We start from the raw sequence: 19,825 nt of genomic DNA, 5'->3' as shown, positions 1-19,825 counted from the left end.
TACCTCTTAAACCTTCATCTGCTTTTAAGAGCATCTGCTGGCTCCCCCTGGGGCAAATCAATTCCTGCACGCCATCCTTCAGAGCGTACTTGTGCGTATGCTTACGCGTGCGATGTCCAGCTGCACTGTTTGCCCAAACAGTGATTTCAGATGTCCAGCCCCAGCTTGGAAAGCCTAGGTTGGGGCATGGCATAGGGAGGGAACACGTACAAGCAGCCTGAATTCAATCTGAGCTCCTGCTAGGAAAGCATGAACATGGGATATCAGGTCTTAAGAGCACCCTGAACTGTATAGCTCACCTAAAATCTGCCTAGATCAGGCTCATCAAAGACGCAAGGCATTTTGGCCTTGCGTGTGGTTTCCAGCGCTGTCTTTTGCCCCTGGCACAAGGGCCGACTTTGGGATGGGCTCGTACCTCACCTAGTGCAATGGCACTCTGGCGCATGACTGATGCTGCTGGGCTCAACAGTGACACAGAGGATGGCAATGATGATGTGTTGTCATCCTCTCTGTCTTCTCTAGCTACTGGCTAGTTTGTGTGTGGCTAGCCATGATTTTACTGTGGATGAAAACTCTTCTCTACTATGCCACATTTTTAAAAATCCTTCTACTGTAGCTATAGGCATTCTTATTATTCACATAGCTATGTAATTCCTACTAAATCTTATGAAGGTCTTAAAGGTGCTTTGGGAGAACTCATTATATCTTGTTCATTATATATGTTAAAATATGTTGAAAAGTTGGAGGCCCCGTGTGGCTGAGTATCATGAGGACGAATAAGGAAGAGCATTGCGTTTACCTGCCCAAGAGCATTCATTTTATATACTTCTATTGGGCTGCTGCTTATTTATCTCCTCTGTGAACTAAACAGTCTTTCTTCTATCTTTCCTCATATGTAAGGTTTTTCCTTACCTCTAGAAATACACATTATCACTCTTCTCTGATAGTTCAGGTCCATGCTTAATAGGTGGGACTGCAGCAGAACTGATTACCTGTTTCCAGGGTGAATGTACCATCTCCTACAGACACTGATATCTTTATTCTGTTGTTCTCTGACTTCCAGCCTAACATCTGGATTTTAACCACTTTTGTGTATTGCTTGAGAGTATGTTTTCTCTGAGCTGTCCACAATATCTGTGTCTTTCTCCTGAATGGTTACAGCTAATTTAGAATCATTCTGTGTATGCGGGTAGCTTGGATTCATTATTTTTGATGTGCACTAATCTACTTTTTGTAAAGATAGCAGTTGAAGTTCAACTGTGGGCGTGTTTAGACATTTTGGAAATTCACAGCAAAAGTCTGTTTTATTTATCTAAGATAAATCATTCACCTTCCCTTCTAGAACATTATTTAATATAACTATTAACACCAATCCCTTAAGTTGCAACTTGTTGAGCCAGGGGCTTTTGTTCTTTTAAGCTCATGTTAATTAGCAACACCCATTTGTTCTTACCTGTTAGCATGAATTTCAGGACGCAAGAAAAGTCATGGGATATTTTTCACTGAAACTGTGTGAACTGGACCCTGGGATATGCTATTCAATCTGTTTTGCCTAGCTATTTTCGAGTGACTATTTGCAGTAGGCTGCCTAGAACAAACTTTCTTTATCCTGATCCATGTAAAGGTGATGCAGCTTTGGGTGTGCTCTGCTATACTGGGATGCAGCAGTTTCCATGTTCCCAGGTCTGTATTGAAGGGGCTTGAGACAGTGCTGGGGAGTGTGTTCACTTTTTGCAAGTAAACTCCTGCAAGTTTAGCAGAGAGTGCGGTGGTGGCTGCTTCCTGGGCAATAGCAAGCCCAGGTAATCACAAAGATGCTTCGGCCTTATGTCCCCCTTTGGGTCTTTTTCAGTCTACTTGAACTCCTAAGGAGAAGCTTGACAACTCTGACCTGCTAATGAGTGTCGTTCCAAGTCCGAGTTGAGCTAAAAGGACTAGGCATCGCCCGCAGGGAGAGCTGCCTGACCTGTGCATGGAATCAACCCGCTTAAGTGTGTTGCAAAATTAACTTCTTGAGTGATCGGGAAAGTGCTCGGAAGGAATTAGCAATCAGGTTGGTGCCTTGTCACCTCTTACTCTGACGGTTGAAAGTCTGCAGTACGTGTGAGCACGGTCTAGCTCGGAGCGCTCTTGGATTTACCCAGTTCTGGCTTTTTGAAGCTGCACAGTGTTCCTCTCGCTGCAGCTGCTCTCTGAACAGAGCCCAAGGCTGCCTCAGCGAAAGGAAGTTCAGTGCCACCTAGTAACAGATGTGAGGTCTTCATACAAGTAATAAGCAGAGTTATTACAAGAAGTGAGGGAGCAAAATTTCTAAGTAAAACTCTTTAAATATGTTGCATCGTGTATTTATAGGCTCTTGGTCAGTCTGTGGAGCGCTTCAAACAGGCTGAAAAGAATAGTTTTATCAGGGAACTGTACAGGCTTTAACCACAAAAGTCACTGCTCTGTCCTAGATCCTTCTTGATCTGAAATTTTTTTTGGTAGCCTGGGAGAGCACAATTGACTTTTTTTTCTTCTGTAACATGCATAACTTTTAATTAGTTTTGAATACTGTGCACTTTGTGAGGAGTTCTGCTGTTAAAATATGATTTCTTTTTAAACAAAAAAAATAGGGGAGGATAGGGAAAGTAAGTACACAACATATAGAAGAAAGTCATCTAATTTGTTGCTTATTATGTACCTAGACCGGCGCTCTTTCTATTCCTAAATGCTCCTTGATATTCTCTTAATCACTGGCGTGGTGAATTGGGACTTCCTGTTTCATCATGGCCAGCTTCTCTTGTTTCAATCAACCTTTATTATATCCTTTTCAGAAGCTGATTAACTTCTCTATCTTAAAAAAAGCTCTAGCAAAGTGTACAAAAGCCTGTTGGGAGACTTGTTACCCGGCAGGCTCTTACCGCTTCATTGCTTAGAAATCTTCAGTTCCTCAGATTGTTTGTGCCCAATAGGTACTTGTCCTCCTTGGATCAGTATTACCAGCTAGCTAAAATAAATCCTTACCTCTGTCTCTTGCCCCCCTGCCTTTATCCCCTTCGTGTAGGGCATGGTAAGCCATAACCTTGCCTCAGCCTTGAGGTCTGCTCGGGTGAAACAAGCTGCATCTCTCACGAGACAGACGGAAGCTCTCCGAGCCGTTCAGTTGTACGTGCAGCTTTCTTGGAAGGGTGAGACCAGGATTGTGAGGGTCCGGGTGAGGTCCTGTGCGAATGTTTTAATGCTTTTCGCTGTTGGAAATACCATGCATCCTTAGATACACCAGGCCTTTTGGTGGTTTTGTTGCGTTGTGTCTCTTAGTCATTCTGCAGTGACCAAATAGTGATCTGTCTCGTGCTCGCTGGTGATCCTTTAGCATATGTGAGAAGTTGTTGTTCCCAGAGGGTATGACCTTGCATGCTGCCCTGTTAAATTCCTTCCTCATTCTTCCTTTTCGATTTGTTTCTTCTTTATGATATTCCAGTTCTCTGCTGTATTGACATGGCTTCTGACTGTGTCATTAGCAGATTTCATTACCACATTCGGACTTTGTATCAAGATCATTAAGTGTTTTCATTTCTAAGGTAGTTCCAAAGATTGATACTTGACGAATATCACTGATAACCACTTTACAGGCTGTTATTTTCTATTTTTGACTCAGTTTTTAGTTGTTTCCTCTCTACCCTGTCTCAAAGTTATTATGCTAATCTGTGTCTTTTCCAAAATTATTAATAATTTTCCAGGTGTCATTATGTCAAATGCTTAACCAAAATCTGAAATGATAAGAATAACTGATTTTCATAGGAAGTAAAGCCAGAAACTCCTCAGTTGATTTTAGAGCATTACTACTAGGATAGTTTTAGTTATAGCTCCTAAAGATGAGACCCTCCCCGGGGAAGTTGGCCTTTCTGAGCTGGATCAGCAGTGACATTTAAGAGGAAGCACATGGCAAAGAAAAACATGCCTAATGATGCAGAACACCGATCTGGGAGTGTGGATGCTTTTTGCAGCTCTGCAGCTAGTTTCTTGTGTCTGCATCTCTTAACTTTGCTGTTTTCCTACCTGCAAACTTTTCTCGTAATATCTGAGAAAAGTATGATGAAATTATGTTCTTTAATGTTATGGGGGCTTATGATCTGGTTAGAGAAAGTGCTCTTGAAATACAAAGCATTAAAGATGTCTTTTAATGAAGTAACACTTTTTGAGTCCTTGGGGCTTATTATTTGCTAGACAATTTTACAGGCAAAAGGAAAATGGATTGATAAAAAGTTGTAATATAACTTAACTATTTCTTATCCCTTGCACAGTGAATGCTCATTGAATAATCTGTAGAGAATGAAAAAAAAAGATTTCCTGCATGCCTGCAGAAGGGTTGGATTTTTTTTTCTTTTTTTTCTTTTCTTTTTTTTTTTTTTTTTTTTTTTTGATCTACAGAGTTAGCTCATTGCTGACCCCCCTTAAACCTTTCCTTTGTCAGGATGCTGCAACGGCCTGATGAGACCGGCCTTGGCACAATAGTAGCTTAATCAACTAGCATGCTGGTCTGTGTTAATTCATTAGTTCTTGTAATCTTTTACTTGTATCCATCTTCTGTGCCATGTTTGGATCATAGGGTCTTTGTGGCAGGGAAGAGATCGATATTAAAGATAATTAAATAAATGTCTTTTTTTCTGCTTTATGTCTGTACAACAGTTAGTGCAATAATAGTTCTGGTCCAGATCTAAGGGTACCAGGCACTAGGAAAAATACAGATAATGACAGCAAAATCAGAAGCTTTGATCCTGAGTCTCTTGACTTGGGCCACTGGATATGCTGCAAGAATTGGCCGTCTCTGGTCCTTTGACTTCTGTAGGATTCTTTGATTACTTTAACTGATTCTTATTTCCTGGAAATGCAGCAGGAGTAATGGTTGTCTAAACCCTCCTGAGCTAAGTTGGGCTGCATCAGGTCCTATCCTGGAAATGAAAAAGAAAAAGGTGTAGGTCTTGGGGAGGAAATGCTCGTGATAAAGTAGTGCATTGGAAGTTGTCAGCTCATTCTGAGCTTTAGAACAAATCTCATATTTGGAGTTTTTTGTCTTCTAGAGGCTTGTAACAAAGTGAGACTTAACTTCCATTCTCTAGCAAGCGATATCTCTAACTGCAGTGGTCGTTTCAGTACATCCCAGTGGAAAGGTTGACTTGCCAAGCAGTAAAACATCCTTTAGGAGTGGGAGTGCTCTTACCAAATTGCCAGCGCTGATCTCTGCAGGGTCTAATCACTTCTCGGAGACGCTTCATCCCTGGACTGACCCTTCCGTAGCTTTGCTTGCTTTGTGAGAACTAGCTAATCCAGAGGATGTAACTTTAATAACTCTTCTCCTGTACAAAGTTCAGCATTTTGGATGAAATGTTTGTTTCACAGTTGACTTCAGAAAGGTCCTGCTTATCATGGGGTTAAGCCCAAAGGATTTAATGGATGTAAATAGCCTTGTAGTGTGTAGATCTCAACTTAAATATTACAAGTAAGTAAAGCAGAGCATGACGCACACTATTATTCATACCTAGGTGCCTTGTTAGGCACAGCTTTGAAAGTGCTGCATCCTCATACCAACTGGTTGGTGAAATTACAGAATAACTTGTACTTTTTTTTTTTTTTTTAATGTATGATGCATTATTTACTTGCTGGCTTTAAAAAATTTTCCATTGTATTTTTTTTCCTTCTATTTTGTGAACAATTTGGTATATACGTTGGTTTTAGGAGTCTGCAACACCATTATGCCTAAGGACACTCATAAAATTTTAGCCAATGTCTGCTGTCAGTGTCCTTGACGTGCCTTCAGCAGAAAGTACCTCTATCCTTCAAATTGTTTAAAAACTCCCAAGTCTTTCTAATCAGAAGAGAGCTGTTGTGTAATTTCAGAAATATTCTTATCAGCAAATCCAATTACAAGGAAGAGTAAATCACCACCTCTGATGTCTTAACTATTCTTTTTTTAATTGTTAATTATCTCAACAGTAGGGTGCTACAGATTAGGAAGCATAGATTATCTTTCGAAAGTATGAGGCTTTCAGATCTATTATCAATTAATTCTGGTTTTAAACAAATTTTAGGATAATTTGAATAGCTTGATAGGATTGTGTTGGTGCTTGAGACTGCTGTCAAAATAGCAAGAAAATGATTTTTAAAAATTTAGAAACCAGTTTGCATTATGGTAGCTTTGAAGGTCATGCAGTCTTATGCACTCCAGTGGAAGGTGTATTTCTGGCATTTTAATCTACATTGCAGAGTAGTTTCCCGCTAGGAAACATCAGTAGAATGAACATGTCTCAGAGTTTAACCACTGATTTGTAAAACCAGGATAAAGATTCAGTTCTTGTGTATGAGTTTTTTAATGTGTACTGAAATGACCGTACAATTTATGTACACAAATTTTAATGTGTGAAATAGCATTTAAAATGTAATGTCTGGTGCTCTAAGTAATCCAGTTCTGTTTAAATCTCTCCTCCAGATTTGCATTTTCCATTTAAAAAAGTACAAGAATGAAACATCTCTTATAGCAAGCTTTAAAAGTGTTCTCTTCCTAGAGAACAAGTATTGCAATTCCTTGAGGTTGAAAGCTAATGAGGCTTCTTAAAAGTAATTACTAGATTCTTAAAATTTCGTTGCAAAGCTTATCTAAGGTTATGGTAGAGTCTGCCTCGGATAAAATCCTGAATTTTTATATTGGGACTGGATATCTTGGTAGGTCAAACAGAAGATCTGGACTTCATGCCAGAATTGCTGAGGAACTTTGGTCACTGTTGTACAAGAGGTCAAGCTAGAGTCCCACAGTGGTTTCTTTAATCCTTAACACTCATGGACCTACCAAAGCCCTCAGCCAAATGATGGTGCTGTTGGGAAAGCAGTAAAGAGCTGTAGCAGTCAGGATCATCACCAGGTTTTGGAAGATTTGTTGTTTTTTTGCCTCGATGGAAGTTGTAGTCAGGCTGGCAGGAGTGCCTGGTCTCCAGTTCATCTCTCCCCATCGTGACCGGTTCCCATCCTTGCCTGCTCTCAAGCGCAGAAACGCCTCACCAGATGTTTCCGGTAGCAACTAAACTCTTGGTTATGCTTTGCAGTCCTGGGAGAAAGAAAAGATGGTGACTTCAGTATAATCCTGAGCTCTATGAGAGCTTTTCTGTGGGTGGATATTTTTGCGCTTCAGTTTTGCTCAGTCTAAAATAGCCATGGCACTTCATAAGTCCAGAGAAGGGAAGACTTTCCTTTGGTTGAGGAGGAAAGGATTAGAGACCTTCTGGGCAGGCTAGACATCCACAAATCCGTGGGCGCAGGTGGGGATGCACCCACGGGTACTGAGGGAGCTGGCGGATGTTATTGCCAAGCCGCTCTCCATCATCTTGGAAAGGTCCTGGAGAACTGGAGAGGTGCCTGAGGACTTGAAGAAAGCCAGTGTCACTCCAGTCTTCAGAAAGGGCAAGAAGGAGGACCCGGGCAACTATAGGCCAGTCAGCCTCACCTCCATCCCTGGAAAGGTGATGGAACAGCTCATTCTGGAGGTCATCTCCAGACATACGGAGGAGAAGAAGGTGATCAGGAGTAGCCAGCATGGATTCATCAAGGGGAAATCCTGCTTAACCAATCTGATAGCCTTCTCTGATGGAGTGACTGGCTGGGTAGATGAGGGCAGAGCAGTGGATGTTGTGTACCTTGACTTCAGCAAGGCTTTTGGCACTGTCTCCTGTAACATCCTCCTAGAGAAGCTCAGGAAGTGTGGGTTAGACTAGTGGACAGTGAGGTGAGAACTGGCTGAAAGGCAGAGCTCAGAGGGTCGTCATCAGTGGCGTGGAGTCTAGCTGGAGGCCTGTGGCTAGTGGCGCCCCCCAGGGCTCAGTCCTGGGTCCCATCCTGTTCAACTTACTCATCAACGACCTGGATGAGGGGACAGAGTGCCTCCTCAGCAAGTTTGCTGATGATACCAAGCTGGGAGGAGTGGGTGACACACCTGAGGGCTGTGCTGCCATTCAGAGAGACCTGGACAGGCTGGAGAGCTGGGTGGAGAGGAACCTCCTGAGGTTCAACAAGGGCAAGTGCAGAGTCCTGCACCTAGGGAGAAATAACCCCAGGCACCAGTACAAGCTAGGGGCTGACCTGCTGGAGAGCAGCTCTGCAGAGAAGGACCTGGGAGTGCTGGTGGATGACAAGTTGACCATGAGCCAGCAATGCGCCCTTGTGGCCAAGAAGGCCAATGGTCTGCTGGGGTGCATTGGGAAGAGTGTTGCCAGCAGGTGGAGGGAGGTGATCCTGCCCCTCTCCTCAGCCCTGGGGAGGCCTCATCTCGAGCCCTGTGTCCAGTTCTGGGCTCCCCAGTCCAAGAGAGACATGGAGCTACTGGAGAGAGTCCAGCGCAGGGCTACGAGGATGATCCGAGGGCTGGAGCACCTGCCCTGTGAGGAACGGCTGCGAGAGCTGGGCCTGTTCAGCCTGGGGAAGAGCAGACTGAGGGGGGATCTGATCAATGTGTACAAGTACCTGAAGGGAGGGTGTCAAGGGGACGGGGCCAAACTCTTTTCAGTTGCCCCGTGTGACAGGACAAGAGGCAATGGGCAGAAGTTGAAGCACAGTAAGTTCCACCTGAGGAACTTCCACGTGAGGGGGAATTTCTTCCCTGTGAGTGTCGGAGCACTGGAAGAGGTTACCCAGAGAGATTTGTGGAGTCTCCTTGTCTGGAGCTGTTCAAGGCCCACCTGGATGCAACCGTGTCTACCATGGTGTAGGTGACCCTGCTGAGCAGGGAGGTTGGACTAGATGATCTCTGGAGGTCCCTGCCAACATTACTGATTCCATGATTCTGTGATAGTGTGGGGCACGGTGGTGATTGACTGTATATACCAGTATTGTAGAATCTGTAGAAATACCAGTAGATAAAATGAATGGCACCTGCAGTTGACCTCATTGAAAATGGCATTAGTAATGTTCTTGACCAGTATTTACTGAGAAATAAACTAGCAATTACGCATTCCGATGAGATTATGCTTTGAATTCACTTTTCTGCAGTCTGTCTCATGCTGGGCAGAGAGAAGACCTCAGGCACAGATGACGGAATAACTTCAGAAATATGTTCATTGATTTGACAGTGAAATCACAGTGCTGTTAAAAGCCATAAAGACTGAAACAGTGCCCTCTTGCCACGGGGTGATGCTTTACTGGTAAATACACCAATGAGAAGCAAAACAGGTAATGATATTCAAGTGTTTTACACCATTTGTCGTGGAAAACAGAGGTCCTGTTTGAAGGGAAACTAGATAGGGAGCTGAAATTACAGGCAGTCTTATCAAAGACCCTCGCATGTGTTTTGCAGCACTGGAGGGTTTAGCAGCGAGCTCAGGCCCTGGTGGCTGGAGCATCTTGTCTTTATCACTAGGGGGAGATGGCACCTAGTGGAAATGGGCAAGATTCATCCCCAGACCAATCCATGTCCCTGTTGGCTTTGCTTTTAGCTGTGATTTAAGAGAATATAAACATATGAGCTGCCACCGAAGGAAGTGGTCCCAGCTGTGGGTTTTGCCCCGTCTCCTGCCCACCTCCCTTGGCTGTACAAACACTAGTCTTGGAGAATGTGGAAAGGTGGAGCAGACACGCAGCCTGGTGGAAAACCTTCTTCCCTGCAAAGAGGGAGCGAAGGAGAGAACAGGACCATTTTTTATGGTCGCAACCCGCACTTAAGTTGTCTTAAGCTGATTGCAGGTCTGCAGTTGGCATCCCAGGAAGGGCGGTCTGCAGCGGAGGAGCTAGGCTCCAGCAAGTGTGCTGGAATATTTCACTGGTGAATGCTACCCAGACTGATGGAAATGAGAGGACAGGAGCACAAACGCAAAGCTGAGGGAGGGAGGGAGCTTGCTACAAGTCAACTCTTCTTCAATAAGTACCCGTCTGTTCTTACATCACATTGATTGCAAGATGAATTACCCTTTTTTTCGGTGAGATTTCCCCCAAGGACACATACCTGAATTACCTCACCTCGATAGTGTTTAATTCTGCTGTACCAGCTAACCCACTGCAAATCGCCTTGGAGCGTCTATACTTTGAATCACTTTGGCACTTCGAAGCTGAAACGATGATGTCATGCTGGAAACTGAGCCTTTCCCTGGCCTGGGTCTATCGAGCAATGCTGCTTTTTTTATCCAGCCCATGAAAAAACACTGAACGTGCCGCTGCTGCTGCTGCTGTGTAGCTTGGGGTATTTCAGACGCTTCCCTGGCAGCTGCGAAACTGATATGAAGGAGCAAAACTTCTACCGTGGATTATCAGGAGCGCTACCGAGGCATTGCCTAATGCATCCGATATCAAAGCCTGAACAGAACAAGCTGTACAGCCGAGCAAAAAAAATCGGCGCCCGTTGCTGGTGTTCAACTAGGGCATCTTGATGAAGAGGGAGGGACGCGCTAACTTCCATTACGGAGCCGGGAGCCGAGATGGATTCCCTCACCGTCATTGTCCTGAGCACATTATCCCTGAAAGAAAGAGGGTTTCTTCGAATCTGCCATTTTTCTCGGCTTCAGCGTTATTGAAGTGAAACTGCTTCAAGGATATCTACGTTCTTTACCATCATACGGGTGGTAAAATTTACATCTCATGTAAATTATTTGTCTGCTTTTCATTTTAACCCTCAACTGTCATTTTCTACAAAGGAGATCATTTGGTTCCTTCATCGAAGGTATTCAGCTGACAGCTGCCCTTTGTCTAGAAAGCACTGTGCCTCGGTAGGATTTACTTGTGCCTGCTGTTTTCCTTCTTAGTTCATGGTGCTTCATATTTGTCATCTGTAGTCTTCAGAAGCTTTTAAGATTGTGAACAGCCCATGCTTTGTAGCTCTGAAGAGGAATTCAGACGTCCTGACCTCTTTCCCCTGTCCTGTAGAGTATACCTGGGAGGAAACTGGAGGCAGATTAATTTGGTTCCCATTTGAAAGAGGGAATGTGGTCTCATGAACCTCAGAAATTCATAGTACGTTCACAGCTTGGGCATGACCAAATGGAAGTGGTCCTGAAGCCTTCTAAACTGCTTTCCTTGGTTTTCCTATCTCAGAAACTCAGTTATTTTTACTCACTTTCCAGAAATGTTGGGAGCTTTTAAACGTGTTATGTGTCATGATATAACCTAGAAGTCCTATTAAGACCTCAAAATAAGTAAAGGGAGAAAAATGTGATATGTTGGTAGAGAATGTATGTGGAGAACTTGGAAGCAGAGGATGAAAATCAACTGGTACAGTCAAGGTCGCATGATGGTTTTGGTTACTTAAAACCAAAGAAGACAGCAAATGAAAGGAGAGAAAAATACTGAGATTACTGTGCCAGCAACAGAAACTGAATTTACCTACTAGGGTTTTTCCCTCCCAGCTTCCCTCTGGGATCTGCTTAGCTTTGCGGTCTGCCATGAAAATGACCTATGAACCAAGAGAGCTGTCTGAAATCTTCCCAGATTTCTAGTATCTTTTTCATAAAACAGGGTTTCAAAACTTGCTGAAGATGAAAACCATTCCAGGTTTTCAAGTGGAGATCAACTTTCTTTTAGGAACTAGCATACATTTACATTGAAAGATGAGAAATCAGTCTTTGAATTTAAAGGAAAGATTTCAAAATGATGGAAAATAAACTTTGGTTCACTCAGACAAAAATGTTCTTAATTTATTGATTTGTAAAATATGTTAAGGTGTGAATTACTGGTTTAGTTGTGAATTTGTCTGAATCCCAGAAATGATTGTGATACACACCAAAAGCTTCCTCCGTTGCCCTAAGAGCAGTCTCATTTATTGTCCTCTTCTGAAAAAGGTAGCTCCATCGTGGGCAGTTCTCCTGTTATCACCGAAAACTGTAATTGTGAGCCTAAGTCTTGTTACTATTAGTAAAGGTGACCTGTTTATTGTGCTTGAGCTGGCAAAAGCATGTAGCGGTCAGGGGCTTGTCAACAGCATCTTGTTAAGCTACGTGCCAAGAGAAGGGGAACTAGTGGCTCTTGCATCATCTTTTCTTGGTTGATTGGTGTCTCACTGTTTTGCATCAATGTGAGATCTGGCAGTTCAAATATAGAGCTTTTGTTGCTGTTTACATCTTCTGTCATTTCTTCAGTAGAAGTAGGTGCCATCTAACGGCTTGGTGACTGTGGATGATAGAGACCCATAATGGAGCATGACATCAGGGTTTCACCCTCTGGTTTTGGCACCATGGTATAGATCTCTCAGTTTTTCTGATTTTATGGGATTTGTTTTGTGGTGTTTGTTCCAAACTTTTGGCAGTTTTAGATAATGTTCAGGAAAGACCTTCCATAAAATAGCTGTTGTGGCTAGCAGAATTTGCTGAGGAAGAGGTTCTTCACTCTGTGCAAAGAGTGGAATTCCCTATTTTGCTACTAGAAAGCAACTAGTGCTACCAGAAAGAGCATTTTGTAGTCTGTTTTCCAAAATTTCCAGTCTCAAAAAGAGCTTTGTACGGAACACAACTCCATTAAACTGAAATTTGCAAGTCAGGTTAGGTGCATATATTCTTTTAGAGGATATTATAATAGAAGGAATAATATATTTGAAAGAAAAAAGAATATACTTTAAAGAATATCATACCCTAAGACTGGAGATACTGCCAAGAAAATAAGAAATCTTTTGCTGAAAATTCAGGGAGTGTTTCTGCTGGTGGCAAAGCCGGAGTTGAAAGTGCCACGTACTTGAAGTTTCCGGTGAAGTGAATACAACCAGATGTCCTCCTGTCCTAACGTAATGGCCAAATCTCAGGTTTTTCTCAGAGTAGGTTCAGTCCTGGTGGGAATTGCAGTTGCAGTCAGTCTGTCAGCGTACTCTGTAAGAGCAGCTCTGAGAGGTCCAGGAAAAAATAGTCAGATGTTTGTGTGATTGCCTCCAGTGACCAGATCAGTAGTACAGAGGCAGCCTGTCCTTCATTTGGTGAAGACAGAGCTGTTTCTGTGGTTTCATTTGCTGTCTACTCTAGCAAATTAATTGGAGGTACATTAACGATGCTCCTAGCTGTGCTAACGAGTGATTTCTCATAGTCGATGAGTAGCAGCCTTGAAACAGGACTCAACTTTTGGACAGAGCTGCACCTGCAAATAACAGTATGAGCAAGGAGATGAAGTAGGAGTGTAAAAAACTCACACTGAATGACCAAAATTAGTATTTGCAGTGAGGTGATTTAAACTGGAAGTGAAGTAGTAGGATGTGCGTTAGCAGCACTTCTTCCAAAGCAGGTTGCTAGATGGACCAGACTCAGTGTTTCCTTAGCAGGGAAGCTGTGCTGGGGCCGACCCACCAGAAGAGAAGAGTATGACCATGGAAAATAAGGCTGTAACTCCCTTAAGCTCTAATGCAGGTAGACTTTCATCCTGGTGGGCGTGAGAGAAAGGAAAAGAAGTAAGCACTGCATCTCTGTAAGCCTGCTACTAAATGATCTGCAAATAGAGCAAAATGTATTATTTTCAAATATGCAGCAACTATCCAAGAACCTGTTACTGATTAAAGCTGATCAAAGAATTCTTTGGATTCCAAATTATAGACAAACTGTAGAAAAATATAGTAGTATATAAGCAGGGGCTTATCAGATGCTTATCAGCACCCATTGACGTAAACAAGGCTCATTTTGTTGTTTTTGATGCAGATCTGATAAGATCTGTAGAATGTAAATCAGTTTGTAAACTTGTAAAGCGCTTAAATGAGATAAAAGAGAAAATAGTTTAACTCTTATAGGATGTTTACTGCATGTTAAGTACAATAAAATCGTGATTATTTGGAAAAATTTTATTAAAATATGCTATACTTAAAGTATGTTCTGTGATAATTTAAATTATGGAGGGTTTTTTGGAGTAAGTACTAGAGTGATTCTGGAAGTCTTACTGTATTATTATGTAATTTTATCTGTACAACCCTCTCGTGTCTGTCCAAAGTCCACAATATTTGCCTATGTGTGTGTAATATTTATGTTTATATGTATAAAATTTCTTGCAGAACTTTTGGTTAAAAGGCTTTGCAGTCAACCTGTGGTTTGGTATAGTGAGTGTTAGAGGAAGAAAACTTCATTTAACCCGTGAATCAAAATAAATAATGAAGAGCTCCTTCCTTTGTAGGAAGGGGTCTTTCAGGAGAAAAAAAAAGAAAGAAAGAAAATGGTAATTAAAAACGCAGAGGCCTGGTCTACAATGTCTTCTTACTTGATGGTCGTAACTCTGGTACTTACAGCGTTGCTCACTTTGTGGCATCTCCTGGTATGTTATTCTAGGTGCCGCTGCAAATGCTGAGGTAACATTCAGTTATCTGAAGCATTTGGGAAGTTTTTAGGTGGTAACTATGTGGATATGAGTGCATGCAGATATTACCTTGTGCATAGCTAGTTTAATGTGAAATTTGTCGTATCTGAGCTACTTCTGTAAGAGTGAAGCGTAAACTGCCGATTGACACCTCTTAGTGAAACTGCTTGGAGATTCACGCTCTGACTTATGAAAAAAACTTCTCTTTTTTTCCCTCTTTGCAGTTACTTCAATGAGAATCAATATCCTGATGAGGCAAAGAGAGAAGAAATTGCTAATGCCTGTAATGCAGTTATACAAAAGCCAGGTGAGGAGCTGATCATGGTGTGCTTTCCAAAGGCGGCTGCAATTAGATTTCAACACCTCCTGCTAAATTCAGCACCTCTCATTTTATGGCTATTACTAGCAATTTAGCACTCTCAACTAGTCGTAAGTATTTTCTTGAGCGTTCTATGACTCCTATCATTCAGAGGTGCTATACTTGGATGAACATGAAAGTCAATGCCATTTTAAAATCTAAATTCTCACCAGTTGAGATGTGAAGCAGAAGTTTTGCATCTGAACGTTTCATTTAAGCAGTTTTGTAAGCAGTATTACTAGGAAAATAAGTATGTTCTGGTTTTTGTTCTTTAAGGTCAGTTATTTCAAAGTTCTTCTGTAACTGGTTAGTACTGATCCGAGAATTTCATAACATTCTGCAAAAGTGGGTTTTACTAGTTTGGTTTTACAGATGGGAAATCTGAGGTTCAGAGACTGAGCCTTACTGGAGATGGTAGAGTAGGTCCTCAGCAGAGTAGTGGGCCCAGCTTTCCTGTGTTTCTGTTTTCTTTGTAACTTTTGGAGAGGAGGCCTCAGTTTAGAATCCATGTCAACAAATTGCATTTTCTTTGCTCCTGGAGAAGCCATATTTGAGAGGGGAACGTGAATACTTGATGTGGTATTCATGAGCCCAGATTAGTGGTCACACCTGCCTTAACTTACTTTAACTCATCAAATATTTGCAGTTTTCAGGACTCATATTTTGGATTATTTAAAGCATATATTGCTAGAATAAAAATCAGTGCAAATGAAATCATCTGGTCAAGCAGTACCAACTTAGATCAAGTTGCTTAGGGCTTTGTCTAGTTCAGTTTTGAATATCTCCAAAAATTGAGATTTTCCACCTTTCTGTTCCAATGTTGAGCACTCTCGTAGTGAAATAGTTTTTCCTAATATCTAGTCAGAATTTCCCTTGTTGCCTCTTTCTCTGTTGCCTCTTCACTGTGGAAGCAGAACAATCTAGCGCGCAGAGCACCAAGGAGGCCAGGATTTTATTCCTGGCTGTGTCTCTGGTTGGTTTAGCAACTTTGAACAAGCTACTTGAATGCTATGTCTCTGGACTGACTGATAAAATATTTTGGGTAGTACCAATACAAAGCATTTAGAAATTGTTTAGGTACCTATTTCTCTATTTTTCTGTCTTTCACTCATTCCGTCTCTCCTTACTTATTTAAGCTTGCAGGCTTCGTGTGCGTTGCCTGCTGTTGTAATTGTATGAACATTTCGTATGCCAGACGAATTATTTTCAGATAAACAGCCTAAACGGGAGATTCTCGTTCTCACTGGGGATGTAGCTACATTAAACGTTTTACCTGGTGCCAAGGCCAGCTGAAGATGTTTCCGTGGGGTCCCTGCAATGCTGAATCCCTCCCGGCTTCCCTCCTTTGCACTGATAACTGTAGCTGGCTGGTGGTGGTTCAGATTTTTTTTTTCCCCTCTAGTTTAATTGTAACACTTCAATGATCTGGTTTCCATCATCCCTCCCCCTTCCCGAAAGGTAGAAGTTGCACTGGCCCCGTTGTGAGGGTGTGTTTAGTGATGTGGGAGAGGAAAGAAAGCAGACTGGGGAGCGGGGCGACAAAATTTCTACATTTGTTTTGCTGCTGAAGAAGACACCTTGTTGAACAGTACCGTTGTGGCACGTTGAAGGAGAACTAGCTCAAGGGTACGCAGTTTGTGCAGGGCTGCAAATTGAATTTGAGGGTTTTTTTTTTTTGATTTTTGAATCTCAGTTTTGTGCTCAAGCTAGAAGAGCAGCCCTCTATTCTCCCACAGCGCTGGATTTAGTGGGTTGAAGCTGCAAAGAAATTCCTGTGCTTCAGATTTTAAAAAAAGAAGAAAGGCTACTTTGTTTTTAGAGAGATATTTGGCATTTATTACCATAACATCTGGGCACAGTACTCTGGTTCACATAAAATTCACTTTATTCTCAGTTATTATAGCTTTTCATTGCTGTCTGTATTTCAAGAGTTTATCACATGCATAAAGGTCTGTGCCTACCTCTGGAACCTAGTGAGCCACAATGCTGCCATATTTTTTCCCTGTTACTTTCATAGGAAAAAAGTTATCGGATTTGGAGCGAGTTACCTCCCTTAAAGTATACAATTGGTTTGCCAACAGAAGAAAGGAAATCAAGAGAAGAGCCAATATCGGTAATGTATCAGAGAGCCTGCTTTCAAGCTGTAGTACCTAGGCTTGTTCAGGAGAGATGGAAATTCCTAAGACTGCATTAATGACAATACAAGAGGTTCTGGCATTCTGAAGAGAAACGTGGAACAATTTTTGAAGCAGATTCCTCACTGTTCCAGATCTTTTCTAAAATGAGTAGGAATTCAAGTTAACAAAAATCATCACCAATGCAGGAAAAATGATTGAAAACCAAAGTTAGAATTTTATCAGTGGCAGGAGAATCGTATTTCCCCATGCTTAGGCCCCCTTGGGTATCCCAAATAAAATCTGAAATAAAATTTTAGAATATCAGCATTGGAAATAAGGGAAATTGAGAATATTGCAAGTTCACTACCTTAACATGCAGTTTAAATGAAAAGTGGCTGTTGTGAAGAGCTTTTATGTGGTTGTAAGTTTTCTTGTGTCCAAGTTCCACTGAAATGTGCTTGTTTTTTCAGCCCAAACCTGGGGATGTCTTTCTCACTGCTTAGATCCCACAGGGATCTAAGAGTCCAGATGAGTTGTTTTATATCTCAGATACAGCCACCAGTACCAAATGTGTTCTGCAAGCCAACTTCTTATTCCAGTTATACCTGTGCCACCTTATTGCTTTCTGTGGTGTTGCACAGTGACTAATGGCTGGAACAAAATGAAAATACTTACGATCAGGCCAAAACAGAAACCACTTCCGAGCTGGCGCTGCTGGTCTGAACTTGTAAGAAGTACACCTCCTAATGCGAATGAACATTAGATGGTGTAATGAGAACAAACTCACGTTAGTGTGCTTCAACAGACTTGCGTAATGTCTGCAAAATGTTAGGTACCTACTTGGATGCTATGCAGAACTGAGTTTGCAGTATCTACATGAGCAAAAATCAGTATCTGCTTGCTACCCAGTCTTTTTGCAAATGTCAGGTACGTGTTACGCTCTTTTGCTGTCTGCTTTAGCAGCGGCTAAAGTTCTTTGCCACATTTGCTGAGAAGAAAAGTTTCCTTTTACAGCATTTGAAGTATGTTTCAAACTTAATTGAAATTTATTTTTAAAAATAAAATTGTCTGTCAAAGGGAGGAAGGACAAAGCGAAGTTAGTCTGAGGTGAGGGGAGCTGGAGCTGTATCTGTACTTTTATGTTATGGGGAGGAGGGGTGCAAAGAGGTTTAAAGGAACTAGAGGGAGCTTTGGACCCATGAATCATATTAGAAGATGAAGACGCTTGTGTTTTAAAAGCACTTACGGGATTTAAAATATTTCTCTGTTTATTTTCAGATAGTCATGTGTCCTTCCCCTCCCCCCCTACAAGTCCTGCTAATCCAAACTATGCTGGAAGATCTGCAGGGAGTGCCTTTGGCATTCTAATGTGTTAGAAATTAATCCAATTTCTAATCCAAACCGCAAATAATCCTGTTAGCAGGGAAGACTTTCAGGCAAACTGGTATCTCCACCTGTGCTACCTTCCCAAATACTGGAGAGAGAAGGGAAAGAGGCTAAGAAATAACTCTGCTCCTCCAGCTGTTCCAACTTCTTGAAGAAATGATTACTTTTAATTACTCTAATGCATCAGATAAATTAGGGATCCATTTGCTTTTTTCGAAGAAGCAGCAATCCTGGAGAGCCATGGAATAGATGTACAGAGTCCGGGCGGTCATTCCAACAGCGACGATGTTGATGGCAACGACTATTCAGAGCAGGTAAGTGTCGCAGCTCTGCCGCGTGGCCCCAAAAGGGAGAGTTTACGTGTGACCCATTTTGCCTCTCGCAAATCAGATGTCTCTTGCTTTCCTTTTGCTTGTATATAATTGTAATGGGGAAAGTGGAATAGCACAGCTCCCCTGTTTGAATGTGTTGAGAAGCCAGTATTCACCCACATGGATTTATTGTCATACAACAGGACACTTGGCAAGTACGCAATGGGGAGGAGGAGGGAAGATGTTCAGAGGGAGGCAGAGAAGCAGAGAAGGTAGAAGAAGACAGGAGGATCTGCTCCAAACAAGCAAGTTACACCATTCACGCCACACGCAATGTATGAAAAATATCAGGAGAGTGTTAACTCACCCAGGGCACCATGCATAACCAGAGCTCTCCTTACCCCGGCACTGTCCTAGTTATTCACCCTCACAAAAGGATGTACAGGTCTTTTTAACAATTGTTCCGATATATCAGGCACTGACATGCTTCCCTGCAACACTAGGCATGTGTGTCCCTCTCGCATCTTTTATTTCCTTCTGCAAGAAATGTCTTCGTTACAGCCTGGGTTACAGCTGTTTTAATTATTGATTATCTGGCACCCAGACAAGAACAGCAGTAAGCCCCTGCCCCATGCACTTTATAATCCCCTGTGTCAACCTTTCCCAGCAAGATACTGAGCACCCTCCTGCAAGGTGCTGAGCTCTCTCCGTTCTTACGGGGGTCTGTGAGCGTACCTTTCAGGAGCGTCTCAGGATCAGTCCCCAAGACACTGACAGACATAGGGTGAAGGGTGGGGGGAAAGGATTTAATAAAGATGAAAGTTGACGTTTAGTTGGCCCCATACCTGCTGCGTATTGTTCTGCGACCATGTGCCACTATTTGGATTGTTTACATATTATCTGTCTGTCTTTTTTTCCTTTTTGCATTTTAACTCTTGCCTATTCTCTATTTTTCTTGGTTATTTTTAACCCTTGACAGCAACTTCTTTTTTAAATTCTCTAGCAAAAGAATACCCCTTCCCGCACTCTGAGCCCTCACCTACCCTAAAGTTGGTGACCCTTCCTCCACACACCTTCCTGACAGGTATTGCACCCCCTTCCCAATTTTCCCTCAGGTGTCAGTGTTGGCCAACCCCATCAGGGATGTGTGTGCTTGACACCAGTGGATTTATTGAACAATTCATTTGCTTGGTTCTGGTTTTGATGTTAGCTGGTTCACTGCTACGCCCAGCATCTGGGGTGGGTTGGTTGGTTTTAATTGACTTGTTTGGGAGAAATTGGTAGGTCTCCTTCTTTAGGAGTCGCTGGTGGAGCATGTTAGCAATGGAGCATCCTGGAATGAGTCCCTAGCAGACTTGGCTGTGGCCCAATGCGGCAGATACCTGGCAGAG

At 42.4% G+C, this 19,825-nt stretch overlaps 1 protein-coding gene across 12 annotated transcripts in view; it reads left to right on the top strand.

The window, feature by feature from the left end:
- Window positions 1-19,825, top strand: part of HMBOX1 (homeobox containing 1) — a 109,738-nt gene that overhangs the window by 83,146 nt on the left and 6,767 nt on the right. For 5 of the 12 annotated variants that reach the window (XR_009958054.1, XM_062573292.1, XM_062573293.1 and 2 more), the window contains exons 7-10: window positions 14,487-14,569; window positions 16,638-16,733; window positions 18,343-18,437; window positions 18,638-18,769. Coding sequence is in view for 11 of the 12 variants with exons in the window: in XM_062573292.1 (XP_062429276.1) it covers window positions 14,487-14,569; window positions 16,638-16,733; window positions 18,343-18,437; window positions 18,638-18,769 (406 nt within the window). In the remaining variant the exon portion in view is untranslated. The remainder of the gene's footprint in view (window positions 1-14,486; window positions 14,570-16,637; window positions 16,734-18,342; window positions 18,438-18,637; window positions 18,770-19,825) is intronic. The other 7 variants (XM_062573300.1, XM_062573298.1, XM_062573296.1 and 4 more) reach the window with 7 other exon arrangements.

Source organism: Rhea pennata, chromosome 3 (assembly GCF_028389875.1).
Source record: "Rhea pennata isolate bPtePen1 chromosome 3, bPtePen1.pri, whole genome shotgun sequence".
NCBI classification, from domain to species: domain Eukaryota; kingdom Metazoa; phylum Chordata; class Aves; order Rheiformes; family Rheidae; genus Rhea; species Rhea pennata.
This window is presented reverse-complemented; position numbering and strand designations above follow the sequence as displayed.